Source organism: Tachyglossus aculeatus, chromosome 4 (assembly GCF_015852505.1).
Source record: "Tachyglossus aculeatus isolate mTacAcu1 chromosome 4, mTacAcu1.pri, whole genome shotgun sequence".
NCBI lineage: Eukaryota > Metazoa > Chordata > Mammalia > Monotremata > Tachyglossidae > Tachyglossus > Tachyglossus aculeatus.
This window is the reverse complement of record NC_052069.1, coordinates 103,086,959-103,105,264: the sequence shown is the minus strand read 5'-3', so window position 1 is coordinate 103,105,264 and position 18,306 is coordinate 103,086,959. Positions and strand designations below refer to the sequence as shown.

Sequence of the window (18,306 nt, the reverse complement as noted above, 5' to 3'; positions counted from 1 at the left end):
CTTGTACTTCCTAAGCGCTTAGTACAGTGCTTTGCACACAGTGAGCACTCAATAAATACGATTGAATGAATGAATGAATGTGGAGAGCACTGTACTAAGGCCCCTCTGGGGGTCACGCCTAGAGAGTTTCCAGTACTCTACCAGTCTCGATTACTGGAGGGAGAGTCAAGCAGTCATATTCATTCTAGACTGTGATCGCGTTGTTGGGTAGGGACCGTCTCTATATGTTGTCCATTTGTACTTCCCAAGTGCTTAGTACAGTGTTCTGCACACAGTAAGTGCTCAATAAATACGATTGAATGAATGAATGGATATATCCAACTGCAGAGAGAGACGGAGATTCAGAATCTACAAACAAAAATGAATGGGAATCGTTGATTGGACTCTCCCAAGCACTTAGTACAGTGCTCTGCACCCAGGAGGCGCTCAATCAATACAAATGAATGAATAACTTCTGTCTTTTCCATTCGTGCCTGCCTTTTGATGCTATTGATGACTGTCTATGTTGTTTTGTTGTCTGTCTCTCCCTTCTAGACTGTGAGCCCGCTGTTGGGTAGGGATTGTTGCCGAATTGTACTTTCCAAGCGCTTAGTACAGTGGTCTGCACACAGTAAGCATTCAATAAATACAACTGAATGAATGAATTGGGCAAGCTCTTTGGCCACTCCATTAGGAAATGATCAATTATGAGAAACTAGCTAAGAGATTGGTACAATATGTAAAATTGGAATTATTGTCTTCAACAGTCTTTTAGTTGCCATCAGCTAAAGACTCTGGCATAACTAAAAAGATCTAATTAAAAAAAAATTTGCCACTTCATCTTTCCCTTCTTTCTCAAGTTCACCTGTAGAACTAATTACAGATGAGACAAATGATAGGCTATTGCTGAGTTCCTAATCACATATTCAAACTCCAAGAGTTTACTACAGTGATTTATGGAATCACTTGCATTAATGCCTTGGACAACAGGCTTAGTGTCTGAAACCAGAATTATTTTCTTCACTCGGTGCCTTTTATTATTATTGTTGTTATTATATATTATTTTTATTATTATAACAGTACTTGTTAAGCACTTACTCTGTGCCAAACACTACTACATGTTGGGATATATCAATCAATCATTTCCTGAGTGCTTTCTATGTGCAGAGCACTCTACTAAGCACTTTTATATGGCATTTGTTAAATGCTGTGTCATGCACTGTTTTACACACTGAGGTAGATACAAAATTCATTCATTCATTCAATCATATTTACTGAGCACTTACTGTGTGCAGAGCACTTTACGAAGTTCATTCATTCAATCAATTTATTGAGTCCTTACTGTGTGCAAAGCACTGTACCAAGCGCTTGGGAAGTATAAGTCGGCAACATATAGAGACGGTCCCTACCCAACAACGGGTTCACAGTCTAGAAGGAGGAGACAGACAACAAAACAAAACCTGTAGACAGGTGTCAAAATTGTCAGAACAAATAGAATTATAGTAATATGCACATCATTAACAAAATAAATAGAACAGTAAATATGTACAAGTAAAATAAATAGAGTAATAAATCTGTACAAATATATACAAGTGCTGTGGGGAGGGGAAGGAGCAGCATTGGAAAGAGCACGGGCTTTGGAGTCAGAGGTCATGGGTTCAAATCCCGGCTCCGCCAATTGTCAGCTGTGTGACTTTGAGCAAGTCACTTAACTTCTCTGTGCCTCAGTTACCTCATCTGTAAAATGGGAATTAAGACTGTGAGCCCCAAGTGGGACAACCTGATCAGCTTGTATCCTCCCCAGCGCTTAGAACAGTGCTTTGCACATAGTAAGCGCTTAACAAATGCCATAATTATTAATTATTATTAAGGAGGTAGGGTGGGGGGGATGGGGAGGAGGAGAGGAAAAAGGGGGCTCAGTCTGGGGAAGTGCTTGGGAAAGTACAATACAACAATAAACAGTCACATTCCCTGCCCATAATGAGCTCCAGTCTAGAGGGTGGGAGACAGACACCAATACAAATAAATAAAGTTACAAATATGTATATAAGATAATCAGGTTGGACTCAGTCCCTGTCCCACATAGTGCTCACAATTTAAGAGGGAGGAGGATTTAATCACTATTTTAACTAAGGCACAAAGAAGTTAAGTGATTTGCCCAAGATCATCCAGGAGACAAATGGCAGAACTAGTATTAGAACCCAGGTCCTCAGACTCGCAGGCCCATGCTCTTTCCACTAGGCTACACTGTTTCTCAGCCCCTGGGAGAGTACAATTAACAGAGTTGGTAGATGCATTCCTGGCCTGCCTACAGTCTCGATATAAGATGATCAGGTTGGACATAGTCCCTGTCCCACCTGGGGGCTCACAGTCTAAGGGGGCGGTAAAATGGGCAGTAAATCCTATTTTACAGATGATGAAATAATAACAATAATAATAATAATAATAATAATAATGGCATTTTGTTAAGCGCTTACTATGTTCCAGGCACTGTACTAAACGCTGGGGTGGATACAAGCAAATCTTGTTGGACATAGTTTCCTGTCCCACATGGGGCTCACAATCTCAATCCCCATTTTACAAATGAGGTCACTGAGGCACGGAGAAGAGAAATGACTTGCCTAAGGTCACACAGCAGACAAGCAGCGGAGAGGGATTAAAACCGACGACCTTTTGACTCCCAGGCCTGTGCTAGTGACTTGCCCAAGGTCACCTAAGGTAAGTAGCAGAGCCGGAATTAGAACCCAGGTCCCCTACCCGTGTTCTTTCCTCTGGGCCAAGCTACTTCCCGTTCTGCATTTTCACCTATATTAATTTGGGGAGTGGCACTGAGTGACCATGGGCAAGTCATTTGACTTTTCCATGCCTCGGTTTCTTGGTTAATAAAATGGGAATAACACTTCTATTTTTGCACTGATGATGGAATCTTCCATCAGGAATGACAGAAAAACCTGGATCCTAAGGAATCAATTAATGTGGTAATGGTTTGCGCAATGCCCTGGAATTCACTCTTCCCTGCCAGTCATGTTCTTGCTGGGGCACAGATTGCAACAAACGAGAAGACAAGCACAGATGCAGCACAGTACGACATACTTGCAGGGGATTCTTACGCTTGAAAATAAGTTTTCAAGTTAGTATGCCAGAGAAGTTTAGGCCCTTAAGTAGCACAGAAATCCATCATTATTTTTTTATTATTTTTGTTAAGTACTTAACTGTGCCAAGCACTGCACTAAGTGCTGAGGGAGACACAAGCTAAACAGGTTGGACACATGTGGGGCTCGCAGGCTTAATCCCCATTTTACAGATGAGGGAACTGAGGCACAGAGAAGTTAAGTGACTTGCCTAAGGTCACACAGCAGACAAGAAGTCTTTGATCTTTGTAAAATGATTCCAAATATTACAACTGACTGCCTTCAACCGCCTAAAAATGGCTGGAGGTCAGGTTTCCCACTCCATCTCATATAGAATTTTTTCCAATTAGTATGCCAGGAGAATGGAACTTTGAGTCCGCATAGAGTTCAGTGAAATTTCAACGACATAAAACGGGTGTTTTGCTGCCCTGCCCACCCTACTTTACAGCTCAAGGTCAACATATTGACATAATCCAACTGAATGAAGGATACTCCCTCTCCCTTTTGCATCACCTAGGTCTGTACACTTTAAGTATTTGCTAGTCACCCCTCTCTGAGCCACAGAGCACTTATGTAAATATCCATAATTGATTTATATTAATATAAGTTGCAAAAATGGAGACTTGGAGGTGCTTGGGAAGCAAGGGTAGTGCTACCTCAGAAGAGAAACTGGAAGACAAAGATTAGGGCAGGAAAAAGTGACGGGTGCAAAATACTGCAAATTAAAATTAAGATAAAAATATGCAATTTACTACAATTTTAGCTGGCTGCACCACAAGAAGAAAAGAAAGGAAAAGTGAGTCTAGGAGCTGACAGAGGACAAATATGAGAAAATACAGCAAAACAAAATGCAGAAGCATTTTTTTCGTTCCCACTTGTATTGAAATGCTTGGAAAGAAATACCTGTTCTCCCTTCGAGCTCATACTGTGAGCCCCTTGGGGGACTGGGGCTGCATGTGACTATTTGGGATTACCTCCCAAGTGCACATACTGTATCTACCCCAGTGCTTAGTGCAATGTTTGGCACAGAGTAAGAGCTTAACAAATACCACAGTTTTGGGTTTTGTGCTTTTTTTTAAAGCAAGAAGGCTGGCAGCTTCTCAGGAATAGTGAGAAAGTGAAAACTTTTAACTTTACGGTAATTGGTTGGTTACCCTTTCTTCTTTCATATCTGTCTATAATATTCATCTACATCAGTCCTTGAAACAAAGATTATTTCAATCTCCCTGCAGCTAGACTGTAAACTTGTTATGGGCAGGGAATGTCTCTGCTAACTCAGTTGTATTGTACTCTCTCAAGCGCTTAGTACACTGTTATGCACATAGTAAGTGCTCAGTAAATACCATCGACTAATCCATGCCGATTTGTTTTGGACTTTGGTTCAGTGACAGGAATTACTAGGACATTTTAAGAGAAAAGTTCACAGGATGTATCAGACCAGCAAGGTAATCTACATCTCCGAGAAGAGGAAAGTTTCTTCTTAAAAATAGGTGAGCCACAATTGGGAGGTTTTGCCCTCCTATGAGCTCGTTAAATAAATAAAACTACTGAATATGAATGATTTCTCTATAGGGCAGTCCTCAGAAGCAGGGCAAAGGATTTCAGTAGAAATTAGTGGCTGATATAGTCTTGGGGAAGGGAGTGTGTGGCCCTGAATTTACACACTGTATGGAAAGAGGTATACAGTCCTCTAGATTGTAAGCTCACTGTGGGCAGGGACTGTTTCTGTTCATTGTTATATGGTACTCCCCCAAGCACTTAGTACAGTGCTCTAAACACAGTGAGTGCTCAATAAAAATGACTGAATGAATTAATTAGAGAAGCAGCATGGCATAGTGGATAGAACAAGGGCCTGGGAATCAGAAATTCATGGGTTCTAATCCCAGCACTGCCACTTGTCTGCTGTGTCACCTTGGGTAAATCACTTCACTTCTCTGTGCCTCAGTTCCCTCATTTGTAAAATGGGGATTAAGACTGTGTGCCCCAAGTGGGACAGGGACTGTGTCGAACCTAATTACCTTGTATCTACCCCAGTGCTTAGAACAGTGCCTGGCACACAGTAAGCGCTAAACAAATACCATTATCATTATTATTATAATTACTACTAATTAATGTCTGCCTCCCACTCTACACCAAAATCTCCTTCCAGGCAGGGAACATGTCTACCAACTCTGTTATACTGTAGTCTCCCAAGTGCTTAGTACAGTGCACTGTACTTCATATAGTGCTCTGCACTCAGTAAATTCTCAATTATTATCATGGCATTTGTTAAGTGTTTATTGTGTCAAGCCCTATTCTAAGCGCTGGGGTAAATATGAGTTAATCTGGTTGGACACAATGTCCCACATGGGACTCAGTCTCAATCCCCCTAGTAAATACCAGTGACCATCAAAATGCTGTCATATACCCTGGGAAATCAGAAGGGCACAGAAAAAGACAGGATTGACAAAAGGGTGATCACTCACTGAAATAGACCAATGAAAGTGTACAGAAAGACTAGCCTGTGGTGTTTTCCTGGTGAGGAAAACACTCCAACTCAGCTCTTTATAAATGATGTTGTCTTTTTTCCCCCCCTCACAAATCTCTCCCTAGCTGACCACACTAAAATACTCTGGGCTTCCCATCCCCCTTGGCTTTAAAATGCACAGCCAAAGTTAGCCACAAGGCATTCTAACATCTCAACACCTCTCAGATCCAGGCAGCATTTTCCTCTTAAAAGCGTTGGCTGAAAAGAACCTTGGGTTCAGCAACTAGCTTTCCGGAAGGGTTCTTAATCTGGCTGCTTTTATAAAAGCAGCATTTGGCTCAGAGCACTGGAAGTTTTCTGGATGAGGCAAAAAGGGAAACTGGTCTGCAGATGCTTTCTGGTGCTGCCACTATCCCCAGTGTTAATTGCCTGACCCAAAAAAGGGTGCCAGGGCCAGGCTCAGTCATGCCAAATGAAATGGGACTCTGTACTTTGAAATGCATTCTGCGGTTTAGGCATGGCAAGCGGTCTCATCACAGGACCATGCAGGCTGCTTCTTTCAGCAAACAGAGCAGCGTCTTCCAAGCCCTCTAGCCAGAAGAGCCATGTTCATTTTGCTTCCTGAAGCATTTTTCATTTTGCTGCATTTCAATGCTCCAAACCTAATATCTGCAAGCAGGGGCTCAGTAGACAATCCGTCAAAAACTTCCTAAGCACCAACATAGGGCCAATTAGTTCTCTGCCAGCCAGACACAACACATTTACACGTGAAATATAGGCTAGGGGAACATGCATGAGCCTGTTGTTAAGTAGGGATTGTCTCTGTTTCTGAATTGTACTTTCCAAGCACTTAGTACAGTGCTCTGCACACAGTAAGCACTCAATAAATACGATTGTATGAATGAATGAATGAATGCATGAAAGAACTTTTGTCTTCTGATTTTAGTAGGATGAGCTAAACTGGAATCAGCCAGAGGAATGGTCAAAGCTATTTTATTTGGCCCAGTTCATTCATTCATTCATTCAATCGTATTCATTCATTCATTCATTCAATCGTATTTATTGAGCGCTTTCTGTGTGCAGAGAACTGTACTAAGCGCTTGGGAAGTACAAGTTGGCAACATATAGAGACGATCCCTACCTAACAGCGGGCTCACAGTTTAGAAGGGAGAGACAGACAACAAAACAAAACAGAAGCACTTACTGTGTGCAGAGCACTGTACAAGGCGCTTGGAAAGTACAACATAGCAAATAAAGAGAGATAATCCCTGTCCACAACAGGCTCACACACTAGAGGAAATTATGGCATTTGTTAAGCACTTACTATGTGCCAAGTACTGTACTAAGAGCTGGGGTGGATACAAGCAAATAGGGTTGGACACTGTCTCTGCCCCACAAGGGGCTCACAGTCTCAATCCTCATTTTACAGATGAAGAAACTGAGGCACGGAGAAGTTAAGTGACTTGTCCAAGGTCACACAGCAGACAAGTGGCGGAGCTGGAATTAGAACCCCTGACCTTCCAACTCCCAGGCTCCTGCTCTATCGACCACGCCAGGCTGCTTCCTTTCATTTCTCTGATTTAAATATATTACAATTTAAAAACAAAAAGTATACTTACTAGACTTTTAGAAACCCACCTGCAGAATAATTTGCCAACATCTTTACTATAACCATTTCGGAAAACAATTTCAAGACGGATTTTAGTGAAAACATCGCCATTAGAAAAAAACAAAAAACAAACAAGAATGGAATTCCCACAGATTCATTTGGTTTTTAGAACAAAATGTGTACTAACCCTCCAATTAAAAACCTGCAAAGCAGTTTCAGTGCTTTTTAACCCACCTTCAGCACAGTAGGGAATTACTCCCTCAAGGGGATGCAAACAAACTTCAAAGAGAAGATTACACCCAGACACTAGTACTGTACAGTGTAATGTTTATAATTTCAGTTTGTTCAGATTCTCCTGCTCAGAAAAGCAGGTCAGATGTGCAAACACAAGGGAAAGGGGCTGGTTTTACGATGAATTGGATGCATTGACATTCGATGGTAGTGACAATGGATTACACAACCTTCAGGACAGGGAATTACTTATCCGACAGGACCAAAAAGGAGAGTAAATAAATGACCATAGCAAACAAGATATTGCTTAATTTTTAGTCATTTAATTTTAGCTAATTGTAACTGCCCTCCCTGGCTTCAAAAAGCATATTAAAAAAACCCTAATAATTGGAAAAAGTAAGCTCAGTATGAATTAAAATATCCAAATACCACTTACATTCAGGTTCATTGCCTCCAATGCTGTGTGCCTTCCTTCCTCTTTGCAATGGGGCACAGAGTAAATACAGACATACTTACAATGTACCCTCATATAAAATCTGCACAACTCAAAATTCTGTACCAGTTGGCAAAGGGCCGCAAATAGTCTCATCACTACAGAACTTGAAGAGGAACTCAGCAAAAAAAAGATAAAAAAGGCTTTGAAACTAAAATGTTTTTCAGGTTGACCCCTCCCCCATCTATAATTGTCATGGGTTTGCTTTTCTTTTTCTTTTAAATATACATATATGTGTTTATTTAAATATGTATATATTTGCATTTGATAATGGTTTGGAGCTAGAAATCCTGTTTTCCGTATTGCATATGTAGTCTTACTTGCAATTACTTATCCTTGCCACAAGCCAAAACATCATAGAATTCAATTTATTTTAGTTGAACAACTTTTGCAGACCCCAGACAGCCAAGCATGAATATTCAGGCTTCTTCCAGAAATGTGCTTTCTGGGAATTGAAGAACTGGGAGGGGAAAAGTCAACAGGTGGAGAAATAAGATAAGACATTTTCTTCTTAATACAAAAAAAGATAACTGCCAAAGGGGAGGCCAGTTTTCAATTAAGTAGTGAACTCAATAAACCGCTACTCTATAAAGACATAACACACACACACAAACACCCCACATCCCCCCCTCACCACCACGACCACCACCCGGGAAAAAGCCACCGCCCTTCTGAATCCAACTCTCCCCACCTGTAAACATCTGCTAACTTAACAGTGGGATCATTATATTGCTTCATTTCTATAGCACCTACAAGAAGGCAAAACACAGTTTCAGTATTTATTCCTCCCATTACCCTGAAAGGCAGCCCCCTAATCCCTGCTTTTCATATGGGAGAAAGAGAGATACAGAGCAGGTAGCTTGTGTGAAGTCACCTTCCATTAGTGGCCCGCCTGGTACTAAGGACCCAAGTTCCTCAGCCATCAGCCCATCATTTCAACCACCTCTCTCACTTTTCTGTTAACCATTACTTAGGGGAGGGAGGGGGGTGAAGTGGCTTGTGACACTTGCAATACACAGAGTCCCTTTTCTACAAATTATGACTCCTCCTCACTGACAGTCTTTGCACTACAAAAGACTTAAGTGTAGGACTTTCCCAAATAAGCCTAATTTGCTTACGCACAAGTCTAAAGGACTATACAACTTCCAGTTCATTCAATCAGTCATACTGATTGGGCGCTTATTCCTTCTCTAACAAACAGGGAGGCTTTTAAGCCAAAAATTAATGTATGTGGCTGGGCAGAATAAGAATAATAATAATAATTTGGGGTATTTTTAAAGTGCTTACTTTGTGCCAGGCACTGTACTTTGCACTGGGGAGGATACAAGCAAATCGGGTTGGACAGAGTTCCTTTCCCATATGGAGCTCACAGTCTCATTCCCCATCTCACAGATGAGGTACTGAGGCACAGAGAAGTGAAGTGACTTGTCCAAGGGCGCACGGCAGACAAGTGATGGAGCAGCGATTAGAACTCAAGACCTCTGATCCCCAGCCCCTTGCTCTATCCACTATGCCAAGTACGACCAGGAAAACAGGATGCATTCGGTCAATGAGCCAGAACAAAGTGAGTTGTTTATTTCATTAATTTCCCATCATCCTGTTATCCCAGAGTAGCTAAAATATCAAATAAGGATGCAGCCAATGAGCGGGACATGACGGGCAGTTGGGGAAATGTCCCGAAGAAATGGATATTCTGAGTGCCTCTTTTAGGTATGATTTCTAAGGAAATCCAGAACACCAACGAGATCTCTAGAACAGCTGCCATTGGGATTTGGTTACTTCACTACCTTGAAAGATCTTACAGCACCTTATTGACTATCAGAAGCATGGACAAGACACAAACCAAATCCAGGAGTCTTGCATGGGTAAAAGTCTCCTGCCAAGCTCAGACTAGTGCCAGGAACTATGTGTCTTTTTGTGACCAGTTCTCATCTGAGTGATAATCCCCCACCTACCTAGATGTGATACTTACCTCTGGGGAAGGGAAGTTCCCCACTGTGCCTTCCTTGTCAGTGAGATCCCTCACAAAAGCCAGTCAACCATTAAGTGCCAGTGCAAGAACCAAATCGAGGCCCGGAAATCATTCTTGGATTGGGCAACACTTTTTACAGCTGACAATACTACAACTGGATTTCAGGTGAAAATGTTTTCCTGAGCAAAATTTTATTCATTGATCTTTCCCAAGATGTGCCAACACAAAAATCCATTTTGAGAATAAATGGGAAGAAAGGTGCTAGATAAATCAAAAAGCAAACAAACATGCTCCTGTTTGCACACCTATCTCATGTGAGGAGGTAACATATCTGACAGGCCATATCTTAAAGCAATCAAACACACAAGTACCTGAAAGAATGCCACTTGTCCCTGGATAGGTCACTTCAGCATACACTTCAAATGTAGTCTCCGGGTTTTGCCTAGAAAGGAACAGAATTGTGATTATTGACAAGGGCTCCACATTTCAGAATCCTATAGTAAGTTTTTCCAAAGCCTTCCTTGGACTTTAAAGAAAGCCCAGATCAAAGCAACACTCTCACAGGCTCCCAATGTCCCCCTAACAACCCCGCTCCTCTCGGTGTGCCAAAAGACTAGAGAACCCCTGTGGTTAAATGTATTCTATCATTTTAAAGGCTCTAATGGCTGAAATGAGACAGACATATGGGGATAATTGTGCCTGCCCCTACCAACTCATAGGGATGTTGAGAGGACTTAGCCAAAAGAAAATCCCCAATAGTATCTTTAGCCTAAATGGGGAGCTAGGTTTGTAGATTAAAAAAAACACTGTATCCTTAAATGAACAACAGTGTACCTTGCTTACAAATTGGTATTAGCTCAGATTTGGGGTGGGGGGAAGGAGTGGAATGTCTCAGAGGTAGCAACAGTCCTCAGCCCTCATAAGTAAGCATTATGGATTTCGTAAAGGAGGTTTATGGTCCATATTTTGAACATTTACTTGGACAATGGTAACAATGCTTTTAACAGGCCACAAAGTTCTTGCACAAGTATTTCAGAGAAGGGGTAAAGAGCCTTTCAATTAAAGAAGCTCGGTGTAGAATGTTTCTCGGGGGAGGTAGTAGAGAGGAAAAAAAGCAATTCCATCAGCTCTAAGGAATGGGGAAATACAGGAAGAAATTAGGTTTTCTGAAAAAGGGCAGACTGACGAACAGAAAACAGGTGTTGATTACAAATAATAATTTGGGTTCTTATAAGATTACAATTAACTTGCCCTCTCTCCTCCCCTCGAAGCAGTATGGCCTAGGGGAAAGACCACAGGACTGGGAGTCAGATGAGCTGGGTTATCTGCCACTTGTCTGCTGGGTGACTTTTGAGCAACTCGCTTAACATTTCTTGCCTCAGTTATTTCACGTGGAAAATGGGGATTAGGATATGGGCTGTTTCCAACCTGACTGGAGAGGAAGAGGGGAAAGGGAGAGGAGGACGGACAGCTAAGGGAAAAGAATAAGTTTTCTCAATAAAGGAAAGGAGTGTAGATTTTAAGCTCCTTGAGGGCAGGAGTTGTATATACTTAATTGGATTCTCTTAAGAAATGAGCACTGCGATGCTCAATAAATGCCACTGAGAAGCAACATAGTCTAGCAGAAAGAGCCTGGGCCTGGGAGTCAGAAGACCTGGGTTCTAATGCTGTAATCTTAGACAAATCACTTACCTTCTCTGTGCCCCTGGTTTCCTCATCTGTAAAATGGAGATTAAATATCTGTTCTCCTTCCCTCTCTTACACTGTGAGCCCCTTGTAGGACAAAGACTGGGTCCAATCTGTCTATGCTGTATCTACCCCAGCAAGCACTTAAATACACTATCGTTGTTATTATTATATTATTATTTATTACTACTACCACTGACAGAGGGGCAGGAAAGTCAGGAAACGTGAGTTCTGGTCCTGACTATGCCCCTGCCCTAGTTACATAGAGAGTCAAGTTACACCTTGCGGCCCCAATTTATCCAACTATAATGAGACTGATTAGCCCTCCTTATTTCATAAGGATGTGAGGACAAATGAAATTTGGAAATGAAAGTTCTTAGGAAAATAAAGCACATATTTTCAAGTTACTAGAGGCAAGATGTGTGTTCACTAATTTCTCTTGTATTGTGCTCTCCCAGGCACTTGGAACAGTGCTCTGCACATAGTAAGTGCTCAATAAATACTACTGATTATTACTGAGAATAATAAGGATGGTCCCAGAAACTAATAAAAATAATTATTATTGTATTTGTTAAGTGCTTACTATGTGTCAAGACTGTTCTAAGCACGGGGTAGACACAGGGTAATCAGGATGTCCTACATGGGGCTCACAGTCTTAATCCCCATTTTACAGATGAGGTACCTGAGGCACAGAGAAGTTAAGTGACTTGCCCAAGGTCACACAGCAGACAAGCGATGGAGCTAAGATTAGAATCCACACCCTCTGACTCCCAAGTCCATGTTCTTACCACTAGGCCATGCTGCTCCATAACAACTATATGGTGGCTGAACCAATATAACCTTTTACAAAAAAATGTTCCTTGCTTAGTGTCTCCATCCTAGAAAATACTTTCCTGTGAACTCAAACTGTTTTTTATTTAACTGCCTCCCGACTTTTTACTACTCTCCCCATTAATAAGGATACCTACTTCTTTACATGCCCACAGGGAAAAATATATATATATTAACTAAAGGAAAAAGATTGATTTCTAAATATTGACTTGCTTGTGATTTCCATTTTGTTAAATTATATTTTCAATAAACTACTGAAATTTGTTTCTGAAGAGTATGCATCAGTTAAAAATTCTCAATTTGTTTCCATACTTCATTGATGTGAATTTCCATCTACATTTAGCTAAAAAGATTCAGCTTGTATTTCAGAAAGAAAGAAAGACCTGGGAATAATAAAAGAAGTTAGCATGTCTGATTCAAATGGATTAAATGGAAAACCTGAACAAGCAATAATATAACTCAATCAAATTTATTGAGCTCTTACTGAGTACAGAGCCCTGTACTAAGCACTTGGAAGAGTACAATATAACACGGTAGACACTTTCCCTGCCCACAACGAGCTTCCACTGTAGTACTGAATGTTTACTCTGAACTAAGCACTGTACCAGGTGCTTGGAAGAATATAATAGGGTTAGATCCTTGCCTTCAATGAGCTTACAATCTAATGGAAGGGCTAGCTTGTGCCTATTCATTATCATCAGCATCAAAATTTATTGCACACCTGTGTACAGAGCACTGTATTAAGTGACTGGAAACACACAATATGAGAACAAGACAAAATTCCTGCCCTTTAGGAACATATAATTCATTCATTCAATTGTATTTACTGAGCACTTACTGTGTGCAGAGCACTACACTATGTGCTTGGGAAGTACAATTCAGCAACAAATAGAGACAATCCCTGCCCACAACAGGCTCACTAACTGGGGAGACAGGTAGACACAAACAGAATATACTCAGTCCTCCCATAATGTGCTTTCATAACACATTGGGAAATTAGGAGTTCTCCTAACAGCCTTCTTCTATTTCGACAGAATGCAATATTAGAAGAAAACTACTTTGCACATGCATGGAGTTTGCTGTCACATACTATGATGCAAGTTTTCTTTAACATGAAATTTTTCAGTAATGTAACCCTCAATCAATCTTATTTGAGTGCTTATTGTGTGTAGAGTAGTATACTAAATGCTTGGGAGAATATAATATAACAGAGTTGGTAAACATGGTCCCTGCCCATAAGGAGTTTACAATCCAGAGGGGGAGTCAGATATTAGCATAGATAAATTATAGATATATAAATGTATTATGGATAAAACCACCTCCATTATTAGAGAATAAAAGGGAAAAAAGTTTCAACTGGCAGCATAAAAGACAGCAAAAATAAATGAATTAGTAGAATAAATAAATCAATATGTACATAGGCACTAAGAGTGGCTAATCCTCCTCAACCATGGCCTCCATCAATGCTATTGACTATCCCCCTCTCCTTGGATTGGTAACAGATGTGGGTTTTTGCTGAGCCAGTACTCTTCTCCTGGTCCTCCTCCTACCTAAATAACACTATTTTTCTGTCCAGCTGGCTCCTCTTTCACCACTCATCCCCTGACCTCGAGGGGTTTCATAAGACTCCATGCTGGATCTCCTACTCTTTTCCTATGGCTCACTCTCTTGAGGAACTCACCAGCTCACACAGCCAAAGCCAACTACCACCTCTATGCAGGTGATCCAAAAGTGAACTTCTCATCCCCCTTTTCTTAAATCCTCTCTTTTACCTAACTTTTCCATCTCTGTTGACAACAACACTATCCTCCCTGTTTTTCAAGCCCCAAACTCTGGCATTAGCTTTGACTCCTCTCCCTCAACCCCTATATTCAATCAGTCAGCATATCATGTCAGTTCTTTCTGCACAGTATCTCCAGAATCCACTTCTTCTTCTCCATTCAAACTGCCCCCACATTGGTTCAAGCATTTGTCATATCTTGACTCAATTACCACATCAGTTCTTAGCAGACCTCCTTGCCTCCTGTCTCTCCCATCTCTAGCCCAGACCACTTAAAAAAATCATTTTTCACACATCTCCCCTTTCCTCCAAAACCTCCAATGGTTGCCCATTCCTCTCGGCTTCAAGCAGACACTCCTGCATTCAATTAAGGCACTCAACCTTATCTCTTCTCCTTACTTATCTTCGGTCCTCTCTCACTATACCCCAATTCCCATGCTTTACTCCTCTCAAGCTCTCCAATCCCATTAACTCATAAATTCTGCAAATGATTTCTCCACAACGTTTTTTGGATCCACCCACTCCTCTCCACTTGAAAGGCCACCACCTTGGTTCAAGTACTCCTCTTATCCCAGTAAGATGATTCCCCACTTTAGTCCATTCTCCAGGCTGCTGTACAGATCATTGTCCTTACACATCCCTCAGCAGACATCTTCCCTCTCCTCAAAACCCTCCAACAGTTGCCCATCTCCCTCCACATCAAACAAAACCTCCTCACCTTTGGCCTCAAGGCTCTCCCTAGCTTCCTCCATTTCATGTCAGCTCACCTCTCCCACTACTCTCTAGCTCATGCTCTCTGCTACTCCCAGGCCCACCTATTAACTGCATCCTGTTCTCATTTTACTCACCTCCTACTCTTTGTTCATGCTGTCTTCCCTAGCCTGGAACTCCCTTCCCACCTAAATCCATCAGACCTCAGCCCTTCCCAACTTCAAAACACATCTAAATTCCCCATCTCCCTCCCACAAGCCTTCCCAAACTAATTTGCTACACCTGGAGTTATGACACCTCAACAGCCACCTCTAGTATTTGTATGTATTTTCATCCTTCCTCAGCATTCTGTGTGTATGTACATTCACTTGAACAATCAATTTATTCAGATTCTACTGTTTGTAAATATTTTAGGTAAGTCTCCCCCATTAGAATTATAAACTCCTTATGGGCACTGCACTCAGCAGACATTCAAGAAACAGACTATAACTACTACTAATGGGACGTGCTCAGTACAGTGCATTGCAATCAATAGAAGCTCAATAAATACAAATACTACTACTACTGGGGAGGAATAGATGATCAATCAATCGTATTTACTGAGCACTTACTGTGTGCACAGACCTGTTCTAAGCTCTTGGGACAGTACAATAAAACAGAGTTGGTAGACACATTCCCCGCTGACAAGAAATTTACAGTCTAGAGGGGAAGACAGACGTTAAAATAAATTATGGTTATGTGCATGAGTGCTGTGGGGCTGAGGGTGTGGGAAATAAAGGATACAAATCCAAGTGCATGGGTGATGCAAAAGGGAGATGGAACAGGGGAGATGAGAACTTAAGTTAGGGAAGGCCTCTTGGAGGAGATGTGATTTTAATAAGATTTTGAAGGTGGACAGAGTGATTGTCTGCCGGATATGAAAGGGGAAGGAAGATCCAGGCCAGAGGCAGGACATGGGCAAGAAGACAGGGGTGAGAAAAGGAGGAACAGTGAATAGGCTGGTGTTAGAGCAGCAAAATGAGTCTGCTGGGTTGTAGAAGGAAATCAGTGAGATGAGATAGAAGGGGGCAAATTGAGTACTTTAAAGACAATAGTAAAGAGTTTCTGTTTGACGGTGGGTGGGCAACCACTGGAGGTTCTTGAGGAGTGGGAAAATATCCACTGAGCTTTTTTTTAAGGAAAATGATCCCGGCAACAGAGCAAAGTATGGATTGAAATAGGGAGAGAAGGGAGGAAGGGAGGTCAGCAAAGAGGCTGATGCAGGAGTTAAAAGTGGAATAGGATAGGTGCTTAGATCAACATTGTAGTAGTTTGGATAGACAGTGGATTAGGGATGGAGAATGGATTAGTTGTGGAATGCACTTTGGTGAGTGAGAGGGAATGGGAATTCTTTTCAGAGAGAAGGACATATGAAGTCCTTCTTAGACTGTAAGTCACTGGAGGGTCAGGGATTGTGTCTATTTATCCCACACTGTATTTGCCCAGGCACTTGGTACACTTCTTTGAACACAGAAGGGCTTAGTACTATTTACGACTAGTACTACTACTACTATAGGGTGGGAGATGGGTGAGTCGAGAGGGAAGTACACCTAGGATTTTAGCTTAGGGAGGAGTGAAGAGTGTGAATTAGGGTGTAAAAGGAGAACAGAGCAGAAAGGTAAGCAAGAAATAGCTGGTGAAGAGTCAGAAGTTTGATAAGGGGGGAAATGAGAACCATTTGGGGGTGGGGGGGCAACAGTGATGCCTTCTCAATAGCCTTTTGGACAGGTGAGCAGGGCAGCAAAGGATAGGCTGTAGGACTGGTTTAGGAGATAAAAGGCTGGAGGAAGGATGACCTGTAAGGAGACTGATGCAGTAGTCTCAAGGGAAGAGTATGAGGATTTGGACCAGCATGATGGCTTTAAGGATGGCAAGGAAGGGGTGGATTTGGGGGAAAATTGTATAAGAAAAACTGGGTTATAATCCAGACTCCCCAAGTAGATACCCTAAAAGACTCTAGCATTAAATTTAGTATCTAAGACAAGTTCTCACTCAAGTAGTAATAAGGCAGTTCTATACTTAGAACAGTATTTGGCACACAGTAAGCACTTAAATACCATTATTATTATTTTTATATTTGAAAATTATACTGAGAAGCAGTGTGGCTTAATAGATAGAGCACAGGCCTGGGAGTCAGAAGGACATGGGTTCTAATCCCAGCTCTGTCACATGTCTGCTTTGTGACCTTGGGCAAGTCACTTCTCTGTGCCCCAGTTACCTCATCTGTAAAACGGGGATAAGAGTGTGAGCCCCATTTGGGACAGGGACTGTGTCCAATCTGATTAACTTGTATCTACCCCGGTGTTTAGAACAGTGCTTGGCACATATGAAGCACTTAACAAGTACCATCATAATTATTTCATTCCTTTTAATTATTATTACTTTTAATAATAATAGTATTTGTTAATTATGATATTTTGAATCAAAACCTCCACTTCAGCTGGGTGATTGAGGGTAGAGCCATCTCACCTTGCCCAGTGAGACATACGGCATCTAAAGCTATCTCTGGGAGAAACTGCCACTCTCAAAATCATGAGAAAAAATTAGATTATAATCATGAATCACATATGCTTTTAAATGGTGATCAATGACATTTGACATGTGGAAGAAGCAGTGATTCATGTAGTAAACACCAATTATCTAAGGTCCAACCAACAGAGACAGGTGTTTTTTTAGGGCAACTAATTCAAGTACACTGATAGACTCATACCGACTGCAAAGCATTCCACATTTCCTCTGGAAGGCGATGGGTGGGTGGATGTGTGTGCATGTGATTCCTATCAGCCATCTCCCCTAAAGATAGTAACCACCACTATTTCACCTGCTTACTCAAGCAAATCTGTAAAAATTACTAACCATTAGTTAATCCAAGTGACTTTCATTTCTAAATCTTTGGGTAAAGCATTTCCGCTTCCTATTTCTGTCCCATTACCCACCAAATTAGCTATTAATGAGTGATAATGAAGATGGAGCATCTGGGGCCAATTTTCCAGTGTGAGCACAGGCCCTTAGCCCTCTTTGGGTCCTCTGTAGGATGCAGGAGATAACATCCTCAATGCCAATATCAGGATTCCACCACAGTGTAATGTGTCTCATGTTAATTGCCTTAAATCCAAAAACAAAAGTAGTAATCAGTTTTCTTCCATCAGCTTACATGTGGTTTTGGTCTTTGAAAGACTCCTGTTCTCTGTCCTCTTCCAGAGAGCAAGTATTGACAGGAGATGGTTTACCAAAAATACATTCTATGCATACACCTGACTGTTACTCTTTGAAGGTGTTTTCCTCTGGATTCAAAGATATCAAAAAAAAAAAAATCACACCAGCTGATAACATCTTCCATTCTTAAAAGGGGAAGGAAAACAGACATATACAAACAA

At 41.4% G+C, this 18,306-nt stretch overlaps 1 protein-coding gene across 4 annotated transcripts in view; it reads right to left on the bottom strand.

Annotated features, from left to right (window-relative positions):
• DENND1A (DENN domain containing 1A) overlaps positions 1-18,306 on the bottom strand; it is a 514,969-nt gene that overhangs the window by 481,578 nt on the left and 15,085 nt on the right. For all 4 annotated transcript variants that reach the window (XM_038744796.1, XM_038744798.1, XM_038744797.1 and 1 more), the window contains exon 2: positions 10,254-10,324. In XM_038744796.1, the coding sequence (XP_038600724.1) occupies positions 10,254-10,324 (71 nt within the window). The remainder of the gene's footprint in view (positions 1-10,253; positions 10,325-18,306) is intronic.